At 63.3% G+C, this 18,135-nt stretch overlaps 1 protein-coding gene across 1 annotated transcript; it reads left to right on the forward strand.

The window, feature by feature from the left end:
* The first annotated feature begins 3,758 nt into the window (after nt 1–3,758).
* On the forward strand, nt 3,759–14,168 carry AGXT (alanine--glyoxylate aminotransferase). Its single transcript, XM_047846558.1, has 11 exons — nt 3,759–4,097; nt 4,197–4,389; nt 5,588–5,652; nt 6,294–6,394; nt 7,401–7,471; nt 8,935–9,019; nt 9,927–10,022; nt 10,672–10,741; nt 11,920–12,015; nt 13,099–13,227; nt 13,812–14,168. Exons 1-11 carry the CDS (start codon nt 3,867–3,869, stop codon nt 13,917–13,919), a joined length of 1,245 nt encoding a protein of 414 aa, XP_047702514.1. The 5' UTR covers nt 3,759–3,866; the 3' UTR covers nt 13,920–14,168.
* The last annotated feature ends 3,967 nt before the right edge of the window (nt 14,169–18,135 follow it).

The raw sequence follows: 18,135 nt of genomic DNA on the forward strand, positions 1-18,135 counted from the left end.
GCAGACAGTCAAGACGGGCCTGTGGCGCCTCTTGCCACACAACTAAGCCATCACCCAGGGACACAGTGTCTTCTCAGGGGCCTCTCAGTGGGGCAGGCTCTGTATGACACATACTGGGCAGAGACCCCTCCGTCACGGCCCGAACCCCTGGGGCTGGACACTGCTGAGCTGAAAGCCGCACTTCACAGCAGGCGGCCCCTGCTGGGGACAGTCCTGCCCCTCGGGCTGAGACGGAGGTTTCAGGCCAATCCCTGCCCCCTCCTGGGACCCGGCGGGCTGTCTGTGGGAAGGTGAGCACAGGGCCTCTGATGGCCTTCCCTGGCCTGGGGTGTCCCAGCAGGCTGGCTCTAGCCGTAGTTTGAGAAACAGCATCTTGGAGACGCCGGGCAGGAGCGGGCGGCCGGCAGAGGGGAGCGGGCCTGTGTGGCCCACAGACCGGGTCACCATCCACCTCGAGCGCCGGGGGACAGACGGCACTTGCCCTGCCTTCCTCACGCAGCTCGGGGGCACGGCAGGCAGCAGACCCGTAGGCAAAAGCAGTCACCTGCACTTTTCACGTCCACTGTGGAAAAGCGGAGGTGGAAACACAGCATCACGGCGTCACGCTGTATCACGGCGTCAGCCGAGGGGCCCACGGCCGAATGGAGACGCGAGACCGCCTGGGCCGACCGGGAGCTGGCCAGGGAGGACCACCCAGGCGCCGGGGGGAGGACTCCACACCCCACCCAGGCCCTGGCTGACCGGCACACTCTCCGGGGTGGGTGCTGTCCTTGGTCTTGGGTGCCTCGCTTGGTCTGGTGTTGAGCTGAGGTCGAGGCGCACCTGGCCAGGTGGCCCTTATCTCCAGGGCTCCGGAGACAGAGGTCGGTTGCCTGGCCGGCTGCCGGTTGTCGTCACGGGCTCCCTCGGCTCCCAATGGGCTCTTGGCCTGAGGCGACGCCTCTCTGGATTGCAACAGCTCCCCCCTCCGCCCCCGTGTCGCTGGCACAGGGTTCCTTCCTGTTTGGGAACAACGCGCACACCCCCCCTGGCTTCCTGGCCTGTGCCCACCCACCCACCTGCCGGGTCGAACCGGCCAGTCCTCCCAGGCCCAGGCTTCCCCCTGCCTCCCACGTGCCGCACCGCACAAAGCGGGGTCCTTCCCCGGGGTGGGGCGGGCCGGACCGCGTGACCCGGCTGGCATGCGGCACACGGCTCGGTGGAAGGGCGTCCGGGGGACCCCACGCAGCTGAGATGACTCCCTGGACAGGAGGCTTGGCCACAGCCCAAGAGAAGAGCAAGCAGGGCTGAGCAAAGAAAGGGACAAGCATTCCAGGCAGAGGGAACAGCACGTGCCAAGGCACAGAGGCACGTGTTAGACTGGAGCGAAGGGGTGTGTGTGCCTGGAGGACACGGGGGGGGGGGGTGGTGGTGCAGCCCCCCAGCCGGGAGGGAAGGGGGCCCAGAGGAAGGGGTGCAGCCACCAAGGGAAAGAGCCAGGGCAGCTGCTGAGCCGAGGGTGCCCGGCCCCGGGGAGGGCATGCTGTCCTTGTTCTTAGCGGGCAGAAAGGCGCACGGTGCGGTGTGTCCTGTCTGACCAGCTCAGGGCAGAGGAAGGGTTCACCAGGGCCGGGCCGGGCTGACACCGCACCGTGACTCCCGGGGCCCAGGGCTACGCAGGCTCACCAGGCTGTGGTGGGGCAGGTGCCATGGTGGGGCAGGACCTGAGAATGCCGGCTCCATCAGGGGGTCTGCACACGTCCTCCTGACACGGGCCTCCAGCTGCGTAGACCCCCCACCTTTGTCCTTCGGCCCCTGCGTCCTCGCTGCCCTCCTGGCCCTGGGACCGGCACCCTTCCCCATTCTCGAGGCCCCCAGTGCTTCCCACTCCACTTGGCCTTCTCCTGGCAGCCCCCTGGGGTTCTCCCCTCTTCCAGGCTCTCGGCTCCCAGCACCCAGGACTCCTCTAGTCCCCACTCCTCCCCTACCTATTAGGGCTTCTACTTTTCCTCTTGCTGATACTACATCAGCTGGAGCAGCCAGACGGGTCCTGGTGGAGAGTGAGTGCTCTGGGAGAGGGGAAGGAGGGGAGGGAGGGAGGGAGGGAAGGAGGGAAGAGGGGAGGGAGAGGAGGGGAGGGGAGGGAGAGGAGGGAAGGGAGGGGCGAGAGAAGGAGGGAGAGAGAGAAGGAGGCAAAGGGGAGGGAGGGGAGGGAAGGAAGGAGGGAAGGGGAGAGGGAGGGGAGGGAGGGAAGGAGGGGAGGGAGAGAAGGAGGGAAGGGGGAGGGAGGAGGGAAAGAGGGAAGGAAGGAAGGAAGGGGAAGAAGGAGAGGGAGAGGAGAGGAGGGAAGGGGGAGGGAAAGGAGGGGAGGGGAGGGGGCAGGAGGAAAGAAGGAAGGAAGGAATGGAAGGAAGGAAGGAAGGAAGGTGGGAAGGAGGGAGGGAAGGAGAAGGAGAGGAGAGGAGGGGAGGGGGAGGAAAGGGAGAGGAGGGGAGGGGAGGGGAGGGGAGGGGGAGAGGGAGGGCCCACTGAGCTGGAGAAGTCCAGGCCAACTGTCATGGCGGGCATGCCCCGGGCCGGCTGGGACCGCACCTTCCCTGGGGCCACCCGGGCTGCTCTCTGCCCAGGGCGTGGAGCCTGCTCCTGCGCCTGCTTCCTCGCCCGTCGGATGGACAGACCACCATCGCTTCCGAAGGCTGTGGAGGTTCCCGGGTGCTCAGGCCCAGCCTGGCTCCGGCTCTCTGGGTCCCCGGGGCTCCCAGGATGCCAGACAAACCCAGACCCATCCACAAGAGCTGAAGGAAGGGACTTTGCCGGGCCGGGGATCGAGCCGGCACGGGGAGGTCGCGTGCCCGGCCCCAGGGGGAGGGTGCCGCCTCCTCGGTCGCTGTGAAGTCTCCTGCGGAAGCCCCGATGCTTCCGGTCCCCGGCGATCGAGGCCCACGGCGTCAGAGCCCTAAACACGGCAGGAATCCACGTGCTCCCACCAGGCCCCGTCGAAAACTATGCGAGGCATGGGTGCTGCTCAGGGAGCACCAGGTCGGGCTCCGGCCTTTCCTGGCTTCCCAGGGCACCTGGGGCTCCACTGCACGGGTGCCTCTGGCCCGGCTGGCCTGGCTCCCTTTCCCGCAAGTAGTCGAGCGTTGCATTTATTCCAACCACCTGTCGACTTAGCTAGCGGAGGACTCCCAGACAGATGTGCCCTTGGGTACGTGAGTGAACACCAAACGTCAGGGCCGTCGGGAGTGGAGAGGCCGAGGAGACCCTTATTTCTAAAAGGATCAGGAATGACTGTGCCCTCGGTGGGTATATGTGCGTGTGCGTGTGTGTGCGAGAGAGAGAGTGTGTGTGTCTATACAGATGGGGCATATATATTTTCCAAATTAAGCCTGTCCCTTAGGTCAGCAAACTGTGGTCCCTGGGCCAAATCTGGCCCACGATTCGTATTTGTAAATAAAGTTTTATTGGCACACAGCAACACCACTCTAGCCACTTTTGCACGGCCACAGCAGGATTGAGTGGCCGCAACACAGCCTAGAAGGCCTGCCAAGTCTGAAATATCCGCTCTCTGGTCCTTTAAGGAAAACTCGGGGGACCCCTGAGCCCAGCAGGATGCACTCGGCTGGGGCCGGGCATCATCCGACCGCTGAGGAGCTGGGAGGGGCCGGAGGGCAGAGGGCAGCTTGCCAAACTCTGTTTTTCATTGACCGGACTCTGAAGGAACCTCCCCCGACCGAGGGTTCAACACCCTGGCTGTCAGGCCCTGACATGCAGGAGAAGTGTCAATAAAGGGTCAGGTAACAGCGACAAACAACGAAAGGCAGAGAGGGTGCAGCGGGGGAGCCCATCGACCGGCCTCCGGACACCAGCTCGAGGCCAGCTGGGAAATGTTCCGAGCGCTGGCCAGGGCCAGTGCGACCCTGGGGCCCCAGGTGGCCGGTTGGGCACGGACCATGGCCACCGGCCAGCTGCTGGTGGCCCCTCCAGAGGCCCTGCTCAGGCCCCTGTCCATCCCTAACCGGCTGCTGCTGGGGCCGGGCCCTTCTAACCTGGCTCCGCGTGTCCTGGTGGCCGGGGGGAAGCAGATGATTGGGCACATGCACAAAGAGATGTTCCAGGTAGGCCACGTAGGTGGTGGCAGTGGGTGCCCTGAGTGTCCTCCTCAGGGGGGAGAGGTCAGAGGCGTAGGGTCTGACCTGCGTGCCCACGGCCCCCAGATAATGGATGATATCAAGCAAGGCATCCAGTACGTGTTCCAGACCAAGAACCCCCTCACCCTGGCCATCAGTGGCTCGGGGCACTGCGCCCTGGAGGCCGCCCTGTTCAACATCTTGGAACCAGGGGACCCCTTCCTGGTCGGGGTCAACGGCATCTGGGGGCAGCGGGCTGCGGACATCGGGGAGCGCATCGGTAAGAGACGGGGCAGAGGGCGGGGTGTGGGCCCTCGAGCCATCCTTCCTCAAGGCCTCCCACCTGCCTCCTGCCCGGCAGACCCACCGCACACGCCCCAGACGCCAACCGTGGCCCCTCCGCGGGTAAGTGCCCGTCCCCTTCACGCACCCACAGCCGCCAGGCCCGCTGCCGCCTCCTCCAAGTGGGCGCTGGGGTGCTGGAGAGACCCCCGTCTCCCAGTCGCCCAGAGCTTGAGGACAGCTGTTTCCAGAGCATGTGGGCAAGCCTCAGGTTTCCCCACAAACCCGAGACAGCCCCCGCAGCTCCCCAGGGTCCCCGGGCTTCACTTCTGCTCTGTGACAGGACAGGGTTCTGGAGGCTGACACCCCCTCCCAGGGTCTCAGGAACAGCCGCCTCTCAGGAGCGGCCAAGTAAACAGAGGCACCGACGAGGTGTTCACTTCCAGAGTAAAACTTTCTGAAGAGGGACTGAAATCAAGAGCAGGAGTGTGCAGCGGGTTTAATGATTGATCGTGGCCTTTGGAAACATCCTGCACGGTCAGCTCCACACATGGCCGCACTCGGTCCTGGTTAATGGACAGCCCCCCACCCCTCACCCGTCCCCTTCGGTTCACACGCCGGTTTTCAAGGGGAGGCGGCGTCGGGCAGAGGCCAGGGCCCCTAGCGGACCTCACAGGCTCCCCCGTTCCAGAGGCCCCGCCTGACCCCTGCGCACCCCGGGCGAGACCCTTCTTGGCCCCCACCCGCACCCCCGCCTTGGGCTCCCCCCTGAGGCTCGGTGGTCCCACGGCCTCCTTCCTTCTACACCGACTCTGGAGCCGCTGTGCAGGGGGGCGCAGGGGCCCGAGAGGGAGAGCGGGACGAAGGCCTACTTCCCAGAGCCTCACTCGTCCGTCCGTTGCTCCATCAGCCCATCACCGCACGCTGCTGAGGCGCGGCCCACCCACCAGGCCTTGTACAAATGCTTGTCTACTGGCCGAGGGAGGAGCCCGGCTGGGCTCGGGGAGGTTAGCCCGAGGCGGGGGCAGAGGAGCTGAGCCTGGTCGCTCTCATCCCGTGCACCCCCGGAGCCTCAGCTCCCTGAGCACACCCCACTTCCTCTTCCCTGCGGCCGCGGGCCGGGGCGGTCAGCACAGACCCCCGGTCTCCACACCGGGGTGGAGGGTGCTTACCTCTCACGCTGCCCCCGCCCCCAGGAGCCCGCGTGCACCCAATGATCAAGGACCCTGGAAACCACTACACTCTGCAAGAGTTGGAAGAGGTAGGGTGGGGCACGCTGGCCCTAGGGAGGGGAGGAGGCCGGCTGGCCAAGGGGGCTCGGGCTGGGAGACTGGGGCTGACCCTCAGCTCTCCCCGGAGCAGGGGACCGTGCACAGGAGGATCGTTCCAGTACTTAGGGGCTGGCGGGAAGCCTGATAGGGAGGCTGCCTGGCAGGGAAACTGAGTCAGGAGCCCGGTTCTGTGGGCTGGGCGAGAGGGGCTGAAGGCAGGAGGTGGGAGCAGGACGCCCTGACACTCAGGATGCCAGCCCTCCCCGTCGGGAAAGGTCCGTCCCAACCAGCCAAGACCCTGGGGACTCAGCTGACCTCACCGGGCCCCAACAGGACAAGGCAGGAGAGGCTGGGCCCATTCCGGCTCTGTCTCTGGTTGGGGGCGGGGGGAGTCCTTCTCCTCCCAGAACCAGCCCACCTCCCAGAGCCCAGACGCGGGCTCAGCACATGAGGCCCATCCAGTTTCCGCCGCCCAGATCTGTCCCATCCACGGGGAGGAAAGGAGTGTTAGGGGGGCAGATCCTGCCCTGCCCTCGCCAGGGAAAGTCTTTCTGGGAGGGGCTGGGGGGCCCACGGGGAGGCGCCCACCCCCTCTGGCTGTGCCCACAGCTGGCACATCCATCCCACTCAGGCCCTGGCCCAGCACAAGCCGGTGCTGCTGTTCCTGACCCAGGGGGAGTCCTCCAGCGGCGTTCTGCAGCCCCTGGATGGCTGCGGGGAGCTCTGCCACAGGTGAGCCTGGCCCAGGGGGCGGTGCCGGGGGGCGGAGTCAAGCACATCTCAGAGTCCGGCTGGGCGTGGGGGTGCAGGCAGGCCCCTCCGGGCCAGGGGGCAGCAGGGGAGACCCGGCTCCCCTATCTCCGTCACGCACAGTGAGATGCAGTCGGTCCCGGGGTCCTCCTCGCTCCGCACTGCGTCTGGGTGGGCTCCACCCAGCTGAGGGCAGGACCAGGAGTTCCCACCTCCACTACCCTCCTCCAGCCTCCCCACCGCGGCAAGGGGCGGGCCGGACCTCGGGTGTAGTCCAGTGGGATTCAGCTCTGGAGAGCTGACCGCAGGATGGGAGGAGGGAGCTCTCCGCAGCCAGGCAGGCTCACCCTGCCAGGACAGCCCGTCCCCCGGGGTCTTGTCCAGTAAACCAAGCCTGGGCTGGGACCCTCAGGACACCCCCCTGTCCCCTCCATGCCCAGCGTGGGATACTCTTTATGCTTCAAAAGAATTTTTTAAGTCACCTCGGTGCCCAACGTGGGACTCAAACTCATGACCCTGAGATTAAGAGCCACACATCTACTGCCTGGGCCAGCCAGGTGGCCCCATGCCTCTCTCGTTTCCTAAGAAAGTGTGGAGGTGGAAGAGAGTCAAAGTTTCCAGCTCAGCTGTTTCTGGACTCTGTCCCCTCTGGGCTCTGGATACACGGCCAACATGCTGTTGCCAGAGGGACCAGTCCCTGAGCCCTGGGCCCCACGCGGGCCTGTGGGCCTGAGTGCGCAGAGCCCCAGCCGCCCTAGGACCACACGCCGCCGGGGCGGGCCCTCGCGACTCCCAGACCCCCAGGACGGGCTCTGTGTGGGAACCAGGGCGGGCTGAGGGGCGGGTGTCAACGCCCGTCCACAGCAGGTCTCAACCTCCAGGAGGAGGCGCCCTGGGGGAGGCCAAAATTCCTCCACGCTTCCGTGCGGGCTTTCACGGCCCCTCCAGGAAGCCTCTCCTGCCTCACCGTCCTGCCCTGTGCCCCCAGGTACAACTGCCTGCTCCTGGTGGACTCGGTGGCATCCCTGTGCGGGACCCCCATCTACATGGACCAGCAAGGTAAGGCGTGTCCCCTGCACCCGGCCACCCTCCCCACCACTGCCCGGAGGCTGCAGAGGGCCCTGGGGGGGAAGACTCCTGAGGCAGTGCCTACAAGCCCGCGGGCAGCGCACCCGTCGGATTAGGACCCCAGGGGATGCTCGTCTCCTCGCCGAGGCAGGACCTGCCCATGGACTAGTCAATACCCCAGCGTCTCTGCGGACCCGATGCGGGGAGCAGGTGGAGAAGCTCCCCCAGAGTCTGGAGCCGCACTCAGAGCCCCTCAGGGCTGGATGGGAGAAGTGTCAGGGCCCCTGTCAGTCAGGCCGGGCCTCAGGGTCCCCACCGGCCTGTCACACGCAGCAAGCACTGTTTCCAGGGTCGCCTTGCCGGCCAGCCTGGAGAAGCCTTCCGGGCCCAGCATTTCCTCCCAGAAGAAAGTCCCGATCCACAGGGGGTGGGGCCTGGCCACAGCCACGCCTCCCCCGCTCCATCGGGCAAGCTTCTTCCAGAATCTTTTCTTATCAGGGCGCTCTGGGCCGTCAAAAGGGAGATTTCTGGGCTGGCCCTCAGAGCCTTGCTCCGAAAGGAAGGGCTCGGGGAGGGGACAGGGCTGTCCCCGGAATGCCCACACTGCTCCTCCCGGGCTGGCGGTCCCCGTGGTGCCAGGGAGGAGGCTCCAGCCCAGATCCCAGGTGACAGTGCAGCCCCGAGAAGCCAGGGTTGGAACCTGGGACGCCCTCCGCACCGTCCCTGTCCCTGCCTCCCCGTCCTCAGTGGAGGGTGTGGACCTCAGGGAAGTGTCGGCGAACGCCGCTCGCTCGGGGCGTTCGAGGCCCTTACCCGTCAGTTTCAGTTCGCAGGATTGAATTTGCGTGAATACGCCAGGCTCACCCTTTTCCTGTCAGTGGGCCTCTGGGCTCCTTCTGGGTTGACGCTTTCAGGAGTAAACTGCAGAGGGCGCTCCTGCACAGACAAGGCCGCTGGGGACGTGTGCACACAGCTCCCTCAGGCCCCGGCTGCAGGGCCTGCAAGGCGGTCGACGTGAACCCTGTGCTGTGCCAAGACCCTTCACAGCCACCTAGAGCGTAAATCTCAGGTGGTGACCTTGTCGGTTTTCGCGACGGTTCAGCGGCCGCCTGATGTGGCAAGAACACCTGTTTCGTCCTGTGTTCTGCCACACGCTCGCTCACAACACTGACGCCACGCATGGGTTCCTCCACCCGAGCCGACCGTAGGCGGGTGGCCTGCAATTTCACTCCATCTACGTGGAGAGGGCGTCACGTCGCATAGGTCAGGGTCTCACTCCTACAAGACCGTCCAGCCTGCTTCACACAGCACTTGTGCTGCAGGTCCCCAGGTTGCCCAAAACTTCTGTTCGACTTGCTGGGGTCTGGTCTGGGTGGGCACCCTCCCCACCCCCGCGATGATCCCACCCGGGGCGGAGCTTGGCCCCCAGGAGCACACGCCCCTCCTCTCCACAGGCATTGACGTTTTGTACTCTGGCTCCCAGAAGGTCCTGAACTCGCCTCCAGGGACCTCGCTCATCTCCTTCAGTGACAAGGCCAAGTGGGTGACTCCTGGGCCCCTGACCTAAGGTGGATGTGCAGTGAGGCCGGAAGGCCCCTGAAGCGGGAGGTCAGAGCAAGAGAGGGAGGGCTCAGGGGCTGTGCTCAGAGACACCTCTGGCCTGTCCATCACCCACCCTGGACAGGTGCCCACCCTGGACAGATGTGCCCAAGCTCTGAGTTCATAGGGCAGGGGGTAGCCAGGGCACGGTGAGGTCCCGGTGTGAGGCTGGTGGCCTGGCCAGTCTGGCCTCCAGAAGATTCTCCTCATGGAGCCTGGGCTTGTGTGTGAGGGTGCAGGGCCTGGCATTCTGGAAGTCCCCCAGCCTCGAGCCAAGGACTGGGGGTCCAGTGCCTGTCTGCCATGCCTCCACCCTTGGCTCAGCGCCCAGGAGCTGACGCACGAGCTGCTCGACGGGGCGGGTGTGGACCACCTTTGTCCAGCAGCCCCGGTGCCCCCGGTCCCCAGTGTCCAGCCCCTGAGCCAGGCCAGGCCGGGATGGGGGAGGGCCCAGGGATGCGGCACCGAGACAGTCTCGGATGGGGTCAGGGGTCGTCTGTGGCCGCCTGCGGGAAGGTCCAGGAAGCGGCTGGTGGTCTGAGTATGGAGCTCGGGTAGAGGCCCTGTCTGTCACGCCCGTCTGGAGAACAGGTGTATTTAAAGCTTCAAGATCGGCTGCATTCCTGGGGCCTGGGAGGAGAGGAGCCGAGGTCCCCAGCCATGCCTGGCCCCCCGAGGTGCAGCGGCTGGGAAGACACACACCCTACCTGGGCCTGAGCACAAACACAGGGGTCCTGGGGGCACCTGCCCCTCTGGCTCGCTTCCCCGGAGCAGGCTAGCCTGACGAGACCACCCCCAGGCGCTCCAGCCGGACAGGCGGGCACTCACGCAGCTCCTTCCTTCCCAGAAATAAGATTTACACTCGGAAGACGAAGCCCGTCTCCTTCTATCTGGACATGAAGTGGCTGGCCAACATCTGGGGCTGTGACGGCAAGCCCAGGATGTGAGGACCGCAGGGCCGGGGCCAGGGCCATATCTGGTGGCGGGGCGTGGCGGTGACCTCTCTCTACACCCAGCTTCTCGTCAGCTTTACACCCTGGGTTCGGGGCCCACGCCCCAGCTGTAGCCGCAGGACTCACCAGAGTCAGGCCATCGATGCCCCCACTCGGTTCGCCCACCCCTCCCTGGCCTGGGAGCTCAGGTCCAGCAGCAGAGCCCCTACCACCCTTGCCCCGGGCCCCGTCCTCCCAGACCCAGGGAACCTCTGGACGCTCCGGGCCTGGCCCTGAGACACCTTCCCATTCCTGGGCCTCGGCTTACCCGCCTCTCAAAAAGAGGGGCTCAGCCAGGGGCTCCTTGTGAAAAGGCTTTCGCTGTAACCCACACAGGGATTAGGGGACCAGGAAGTGTGCCCTACTCAGTGGGCACAGCAGCTTCTCGGAAAGGACAGGCTGGGTGGGGAGCCAGCCCTAGGCGATCGGGCCAGTGTCCCTGCCCTGAGCCTCGCCCTCCCCAGCCCTAGCTGCCTCTCCAGCTGAGTCCGTACCCCCAAGCCAGACAGCAGCCCCCTGGGAAGTGGCTAGACCCGTTGTCAGGGGGCCTGGCCACCCCCCACCCGGTGACACTGGACCAAGTCCCCTCCTGTCTTCCAGATACCATCACACGACCCCTGTCGTCAGCCTGTACAGCCTGAGAGAGAGTCTGGCCCTCATAGCGGAACAGGTGAGGGGAGTGGGGCGGAGAGCCGCGTGGAGCAGGGACTCGGCAGGTGCAGGACCCCTAGGGAAGCATTCTCAGCTCCCTGGAGTCTCCGTGCCAAGGCTGGTGGCCTCTCAGAGGCCCCTTCTCCTGACTCCCTCAAGCCCTTCTGAGGACACAGATGGGAGGGATTCTAAGTGCCGGGCGGTCTGCCGGGTGGGCCTGGCCTGCACCGAAGGAAGAACGGGTCCACGGAGCAGCAGAGAGAGGGGGCGTTGCAGCAGAGGGTGGGCTGCGTGCAGGAGCGCGGGGAGAGGGGTGGGAGGGCCGGCTGCGGGCAGAGGGGTCCTGGGGGGGGACAGAGCACTTTCCCGCAGCCCCCTCCAGCTCCTGGGGTGGGGCAGGGGCCAAGCGGGGACACGTGGGTGTGACCAGGAGAGTGTCTTTGTCCGGTGCAATGACCACGCTCTCGGGGCACAGAGTGTGTGGGCCCTGCGGGACAGAGGACAGGAGACACTGCCCCCAGCATAGCTGGGGTCATCCCGGTGTCTCCCGGGAAGCCTGCAGCCAGCAGCCCAGAGGCGGGAAGAGCGCCATGAGTGGCCGGCCTCCCCAGGAGGCTGCACGCTGTGTGGGCCTTGTGTGCCCTTCCGTGCCTGCTCATGGAGCCGGCACCCCAGGGCCCGGCCAGCAGGAGCTGAGGAGTCCCGTGAGCTGGGGGGGTCACCGGCACCCAGGCTGGCCGCGCACCATGGGGGCGTGTGGCTGAGAGGGGTGAGGACAGCGGATTGTGGGGTCCGTGCACGGGGAAGACGGGAGACAGGACAGCGTGTGACTCAGAAGCCCCTTTCTCTCCCCTGGCCAGCGTCCCACCTGCAGCAAGGTGATCCCACCTCACACCCTCCGGGGGCCACAAGGCTCCAACCCGTGGCTGGGCCCCCCACTTGCTCCCCCAGGCCCAGACTATTTCCACTGCCCCGAGGTGGCTCCAGGTCTGGCCCCTGGGGCAGAACCGGGGCCCCGAATCTGGGGACTCAGGGGTCTCTATGGGGATCAGAGTCCAGGCTAGGAGAGGAGCCCCTCCGTAGTCTGAAGCTGCCCCCCACTATGGATGAGACACAGTTTCCCCTCTCTCGCCACCGAAGGAGGGACCCCCCCTGCCCTCCCCTGCCCTGCCCACTGGGTGTCCTCTCCCCTCCCAGGGCCTGGAGAATAGCTGGCGGCAGCACCGGGAGGTGACAGCATATCTGCATGGGCGCCTGCAGGGGCTGGGCCTGCAGCTGTTCGTGAAGGATCCAGTAAGGAGGGCAGAGGGCAGGGGGCAGGGGGTGGGGGACAGGGGGTAGGGGGCAGAGGGCGGGGAGCAGGGGGTGGGTGGCAGGGGGCAGAGGGGTGGAGGGCAGAGAGCAGAGGGCAGGGGGCAGGAGGTAGGGGACAAGGGGTGGGGGGCAGGGGGTGGGTGGAAGGGGGTGGGGGCAGGGGGTGGGGGGGCAGGGGGTAGGGGATAGGGGGCAGGGGGGGTGGAAGGCAGAGACCAGGGGGCAGGGGGCGGGGGGCAGAGGGGTGGAGGGCAGAGAGCAGAGGGCAGGGGGCAGGAGGTGGGGGCCAAGGGTGGGGGGCAGGGAGCGGGTGGAAGGGGGTGGGGATGGGGGTGGGGGAACAAGGGGTGGGGGATAGGGGGCAGGGGGTGGAAGGCAGAGAGCAGGGGGCAGGGGGCAGGGGGCCGGGGGTAGAGGGGTGGAGGGCAGAGAGCAGAGGGTAGGGGGCAGGAGGTAGGGGACAAGGGGTGGGGGGCAGGGGGCGGGTGGAAGGGGGTGGGGGCGGGGGGTGGGGGGTAGGGGGTGGGAGATAGTGGGAGAGGGTGGAAGGCAGAGAGCAGAGGGTAGGGGGCAGGGGCAGGGGCAGGGTAGAGAGGGGAGAGGCAGAGGGTGTCGGGGAGGGAAGAGCTCCTACCCAGCCCCCTCTGAACGGACACAGAGTCCTGGGTCACCTGGGTGGTCATTTTCACTGTCACAGTGGCCTGGCCTCTGATCTTAGGATGCTTAGCTCAGTGACCCCACTCTCCCCGACAGCCTCCCCGCCTAAAGTAATGATGGGCGATCTCTGAGCCGGAAGATGCCCATGGCCACCGGAGCCCCGGCAGTCCAGCCAGGCGGGGGTGGAGGGCGGAGGGTCCGCTCGACTAGCCAGCCAGTCCAGGTTTCAGTAGGAAACAGGAGAGATGGTGACCCCCGTGTCTTTGGGCCCCTTCTGCCTCCCTCCGTGCCCTCCCCCATCTCTGCCCGCCCCTCTGGGGCCTGAGACCAGGGCTGGCCGGGCCAGGTCAGGTGGTGCTGGCCGTAGGCTGTCGTGGAGGAGGCTGAGTTGGGCCTGTCCCGCAGGCACTCCGGCTGCCCACTGTCACCACGGTGGCCGTGCCCGCTGGCTACGACTGGAGGGACATCGTCAACTATGTCATGGACCATTTTGACATCGAGATCACCGGCGGCCTTGGGCCCTCGATGGGGAAGGTAAGGGGCCAGCTGTTGCTCTGAGTGGCCAGGGGTGAGGGCTGGCCACGCCTGCCACGGAAGTTACATTCTCCACCCCCACATGGAGCGCCACATGCGCCAGGCCCAGGCCGAGGTCGGCGGTCATCGGTTCCCCAGGACGGCAGGGGCACCCATACGGGAACATCCTTCTCTGAACCCCAGGGGTTTTGCAGGGGGAGCCGGGCGAATGAATTCTCCTGCCCCCTTTCGCCCCCTCACCCTGGTGAGGTTGTGGGGTGTGGCCCCTCCAATTCCACCCAGAATGTCCTTCCCTCTGAGCGGGCAGACCAGGCTGAAGGCGCCAGGCCTGGGTCTGGCTGTGCCCACTGAGTGGGCGATTCTGAGTGACCTGTAACTGACCGTCATCCTGACCTTCCTTCTGGAGCTCTGTGCGTGCAGAGGGAAGAGAGCCACCCCTGCCTGGGTCTGGGAGGGAGGGGGGCTCCCTGTATAACTGGGGGAAGCTCTCGGAGCCGGGGTGGGGGGGGAGGGGACCTGGCTCTGCCTAGACCTCACTCAGGGCGGGGCTCACATCTGCCCCGGACCCTCCCCCACCCCTGCAGGTGCTTCGCATCGGCCTGCTGGGCTGCAACGCCACCCGGGAGAACGTGGACCGAGTGATCCAGGCCCTACAGGAGGCTCTGCAGCGCTGCTCCCGAAACAAGCTGTGACCTGGCTGCCTGTGTCCCGCCCTCCCGGAGGGGCCGCCGGAGGCACCAGGAGCAAACAGACTCTGCTGTCGGTCAGGGCCCCCGGGGGGCAGGAAGGCTGCCGTCCCTGGCCCAGGAAGTCCTTCTCCTTTCGAGCGGCACCTCCTGGAAGCAGACCATGTGGACTCGGGACCCACGGCACCTCCCAAATGAGCTGCAACCCCCACAGGCCCCTGGCAGGTGGAAACTCAATAAAGATCGTTGGTCATCTGTCCTCACTGTGTGTAGGGTGGGCGGCGGAAGAGTCTGGCCCCTGACTGTGCCCTCATGGGGGTTGCTTGGGGGCAGTTCCTTGCCTAGGGCCTCCCCAGGGCTGAAAACAGTGTGTAGGGGCCCTGTCACCATACACCCTGCCCCAGATCTCGCACTGCAAAATACCGCACCCCCACACCGCCAGGGCAACCCCCATGACCCACAGGGCTTATTACTCGTAACTTGTGATCAGAGTCACAGAGATTAAGGCACCAACATGACTGGAGCGCACAGCCAGGGCTTGACCTGGAAGACTGAAGGTCACGACGTAGGCACACGGGCTCCACGTGTGCTGAGAGTCTGGGGGCCTCAGATGCATATCCAAGCGTGGCCTCTGCACCCCGACCCCCTCCTGTTCTTGGCTTGGCCCCCTCTGGCCCTCTGGCCCTTAACTGCCCCCTTACTTGGGTTTTCTGCCCAGGCGCCCTTAGCTTCTCCTAAGACTTCCGGAACATGCAGCCTCGGCTCTACTCGATCACAGCTGCACCCGTGCCTCCACATCCTCACCGGTCCTAAGAGCCCCCGGAGGAGGGCCTCAAGCGGAGGTGGACACCCACAGCCCGTGACCTTGTGTAGGGCAGGGGTCGGCCTGGCTCGCCCCCCGTCACTCACCCAGGTGCCGGCCAGCACGGTTGAGTGCGCTGGGGTCGTGGGGGACGTCTGGAGGCCGCTGGGGTCACGGGGATGACCGGAGGCCGTCGCCCTGTGAGCTCACGGACACCAGGAGAGACGCACACGGGAGCTGAGGGGGCCGAGGGTCTGAATCCAGAAGTGGAAGGTGGGTGGAGGGAGGCTCTTCCAGAGAAGGCTGGACAGGGCCGTGTGGGCACCTTGGAGACGTGGCCTTTGTCCCGACAGCAGCCCTGTCCTGATTGGGTTTTTCCTGCAGCAGACATGGGGATGAGAAAGGAATCCCCATCCGGTGGCAGGTGCCCTGTGCCCCCAGCCGGTCAGTGCCCCCACCGGACTGTCAGCACAGACCAGCTTTGTAGGTGTTTGCGTGACATATTCCCCTATTGTGTCTGCTGCTTTCGTTTAACACTCTTGATGGTCACGCGTGTTGCCCTGGGGACGCGGGGACACTGTCTTCCTTGCTGGTGCTTTTCCCTTGTACGGATAGATCACAATCTATTTATCATCTGCTGTGAAGGGACCTTCCCGTTGGGGACTATTATGAATAAGGCTGTAATAGACTTTCCTACACATGGCCTTGCACAGACACACGTGTTCACTGCTCTTGGGAAGATAACTACGAGGGAATCATGGGGTCCCACCGTAACCCTTCAGCTTTATAAGACGCCACAAAACTCTCTGAAGTGCTCCTAACATTTTACATCTTCACCAGAAGCATCCGAGAGTCCCAGTCCCTCCACAGCCTCACCGATGTCTGGTGTTGTCTTGTCTAGTGGGTGTGACAGCGCACGTGATTTGGTTTTCATTTGCCTTTCGCCGATGACCGATGATATCGAGCATCTTTTCACGTGCAGACTGGCCACGTGTGAGTCTTCTTGTGAGACTTGTCGGCTCAAGCATTTGCTCTATGTCCTTGATTGTCCTCTTTTTATTGTCAATTTATGGTCGTTATTTTATAGATTTGGGATACTGCCGGAAGAGTGGTGAGCATTTTCTCCTTCCCCGCAGCTTACCATTTCATTTTCTTAATCGTGTCTTCCAAAGGGCAGGTCTTTTCCTTTGGTGAGCTCCTGCGGCTTCTCTCGTGGTCCGTGCTGTCGGGAACCTCTCCAGGACACCTTTGCTGACATTGATATCTTCATAGGAAGATTCTTCTGGAAACTTTGCGGTGTCAGCTTTTGTGTGGAGGGGTTCATGGTGGCACTTGATGTTAATTTTGTGCATGGATGGAAAAGAGCCAGGGTTTGCTTTTTTTCCACGCTGACGGCAGTTGTTCAAGCAACGATTGTTAAACAGACTCTCCTTTTCCCACCTGACTGGGCGGCCGCTTTGCCACTGACCATCAGAGCAGACCTGCTTCTGGCCTCTCCCCCGTGTCACGGCCGCCTCCCTGTCGCGTCTTTGCCTTCGGTAACGCAGCTTCGTGAGCCGTCTTGAAACCAATTAGTTCAAGTCTTCCGATCCTGCTCTCTCTTTTGAAAGATTGTTTTTCCTCTCCTAGATCCTTTGAATTTTCGTGTAAATTTGGAATCATCTCGTCTATTTTTTCAGCATAGCTTCCTGGAATTTTGATAGGAATTGCAGTAAATCTATGCATCAAGTTAAAGACAACAGAAATCATCAAAATATGAATTCCTTTCCATGAACATTGATTTGGGTCTTTTAAATTATACTCCGCAATGTTTCAGCGCAAGGGCTTCCATAGCCTTCGTTAGATCTATTCCTGGGTGTGTTAGTTTTGACTACCGTGAATGGTATTTTAAAACTTTTATGTCCAATTGTTTATTCTTAATGTATGCAAGTGCAGTTGATTTTTCTCTATTAAACTGTCTTCTAACCTTGCCAAATTCACAAGGTCTTTTGTGGATTCCTTTGGATTTTCTATGTAGGTGAGCAATGTATCTAGGCAAAAGACAGCTTTACTTCTTTTCCGATATCTGCGCCTTTTACTTCCTTCTCCCGCCTTGCTACATGGTGAGGACCCTGTAACACGTGGCTCGTGGTGGGCGACTCAGGTCCCAGAGTCACCTAGGGTCTCGTGGCCAGTGGCTCATTCTCCACCGGGGGCCCGGCACCGTGACGGACGCTGCGCTCTGAGTGGTTCTGTGCTCCAGATGGCGCACCCTTGCTCCCATGTTAGAGTTCTCAGAGATGCCGTGTGGTGTCCCCTTCTCCCAGGGGTACCCTCAGGGCAGTGGTCATATTGCAGCATGAAGAGCTCACCTGCGCCCCGGCCCCACTAAGAGCCTTCTGCATCACCTGACACAGGGACATTCCAAGTAAGATGCACACAACCTCCAAAATCGGTGAGGCCCACCTGGCATCGTCCTTGCTCATCACAGGAGGTGGGGCAAGGCATCAAAACTTCCGCTACTCCTTAGAGGCAATGTCTTGGCATGCCCAGACCCCCGAACCTCTCAAATCGCCAGCTATGAGACAGACCCTTGAGACTACCATTTCTCTTCCACCCTTTGGCATAAACGCATCTTACGAGGCCTCCAAAGCACTTGCCAGTCAATGCTCCCCAGGTCTTATTAGCATGATGTCATCAAAAGAGTGAGCCAGCAAGATACCCCACAGGCCCAGTCCAGATGACAAAGGTCCATGGGGCCTATATTGTGACACAGAGCAGGGAGGTCCACCTCAGCCTGGGGCAAGACTGGAAACATAACTTCTTGCCTCTTCCAAGTGAACACAATTGTTTCTAACTGCTCCCCCCCCCCCCCCCCCGACGGGGGCTGGAAAGAACTCATTCTACAGATCGGCCACCACGAAGCACATGCCACAGGCTGTGCGGTCCTGTTCTCCTAAATCCGTAACACTCAGCACCCAGCACAGCACCTTGGTTACAGGCTAAAACTTGGTTCAGTTGAAGGGATCTGCTGTTATTCATCATGATCCAACTGAGATAGAACATTCTAAATTCATTTGATTATTTAGACTTTATTTTCAGGGGCAGTTTGTAGACACACAGCAAAATGGAGAGGAAAGTACAGATTTCCCATAACCCCCTGCTCCCACACATGCACAGGCTCCTCGTCCCCAACAGCCCCCACCAGAGGGACCATGTGTTACAGGTGATGAACCCACGCAGACATGTCAACATCACCCAAAGCCCCTTACTCTCATCAGGGCTCACTCCTGGTGTTGTGCACTCTGTGGGTTTGGACAGACGCGTCATGATATGTATTCTTCAGTTTAGTACCACACGGAGTATTTGCACTGCCCTAAGAATCCTCTGTGCCTCACCTGGTCATCCCTCCCCCCTGGCAACCACTGATCTTTCCACTAT

This window comes from Prionailurus viverrinus, unplaced genomic scaffold, assembly GCF_022837055.1.
Source record: "Prionailurus viverrinus isolate Anna unplaced genomic scaffold, UM_Priviv_1.0 scaffold_39, whole genome shotgun sequence".
NCBI lineage: Eukaryota > Metazoa > Chordata > Mammalia > Carnivora > Felidae > Prionailurus > Prionailurus viverrinus.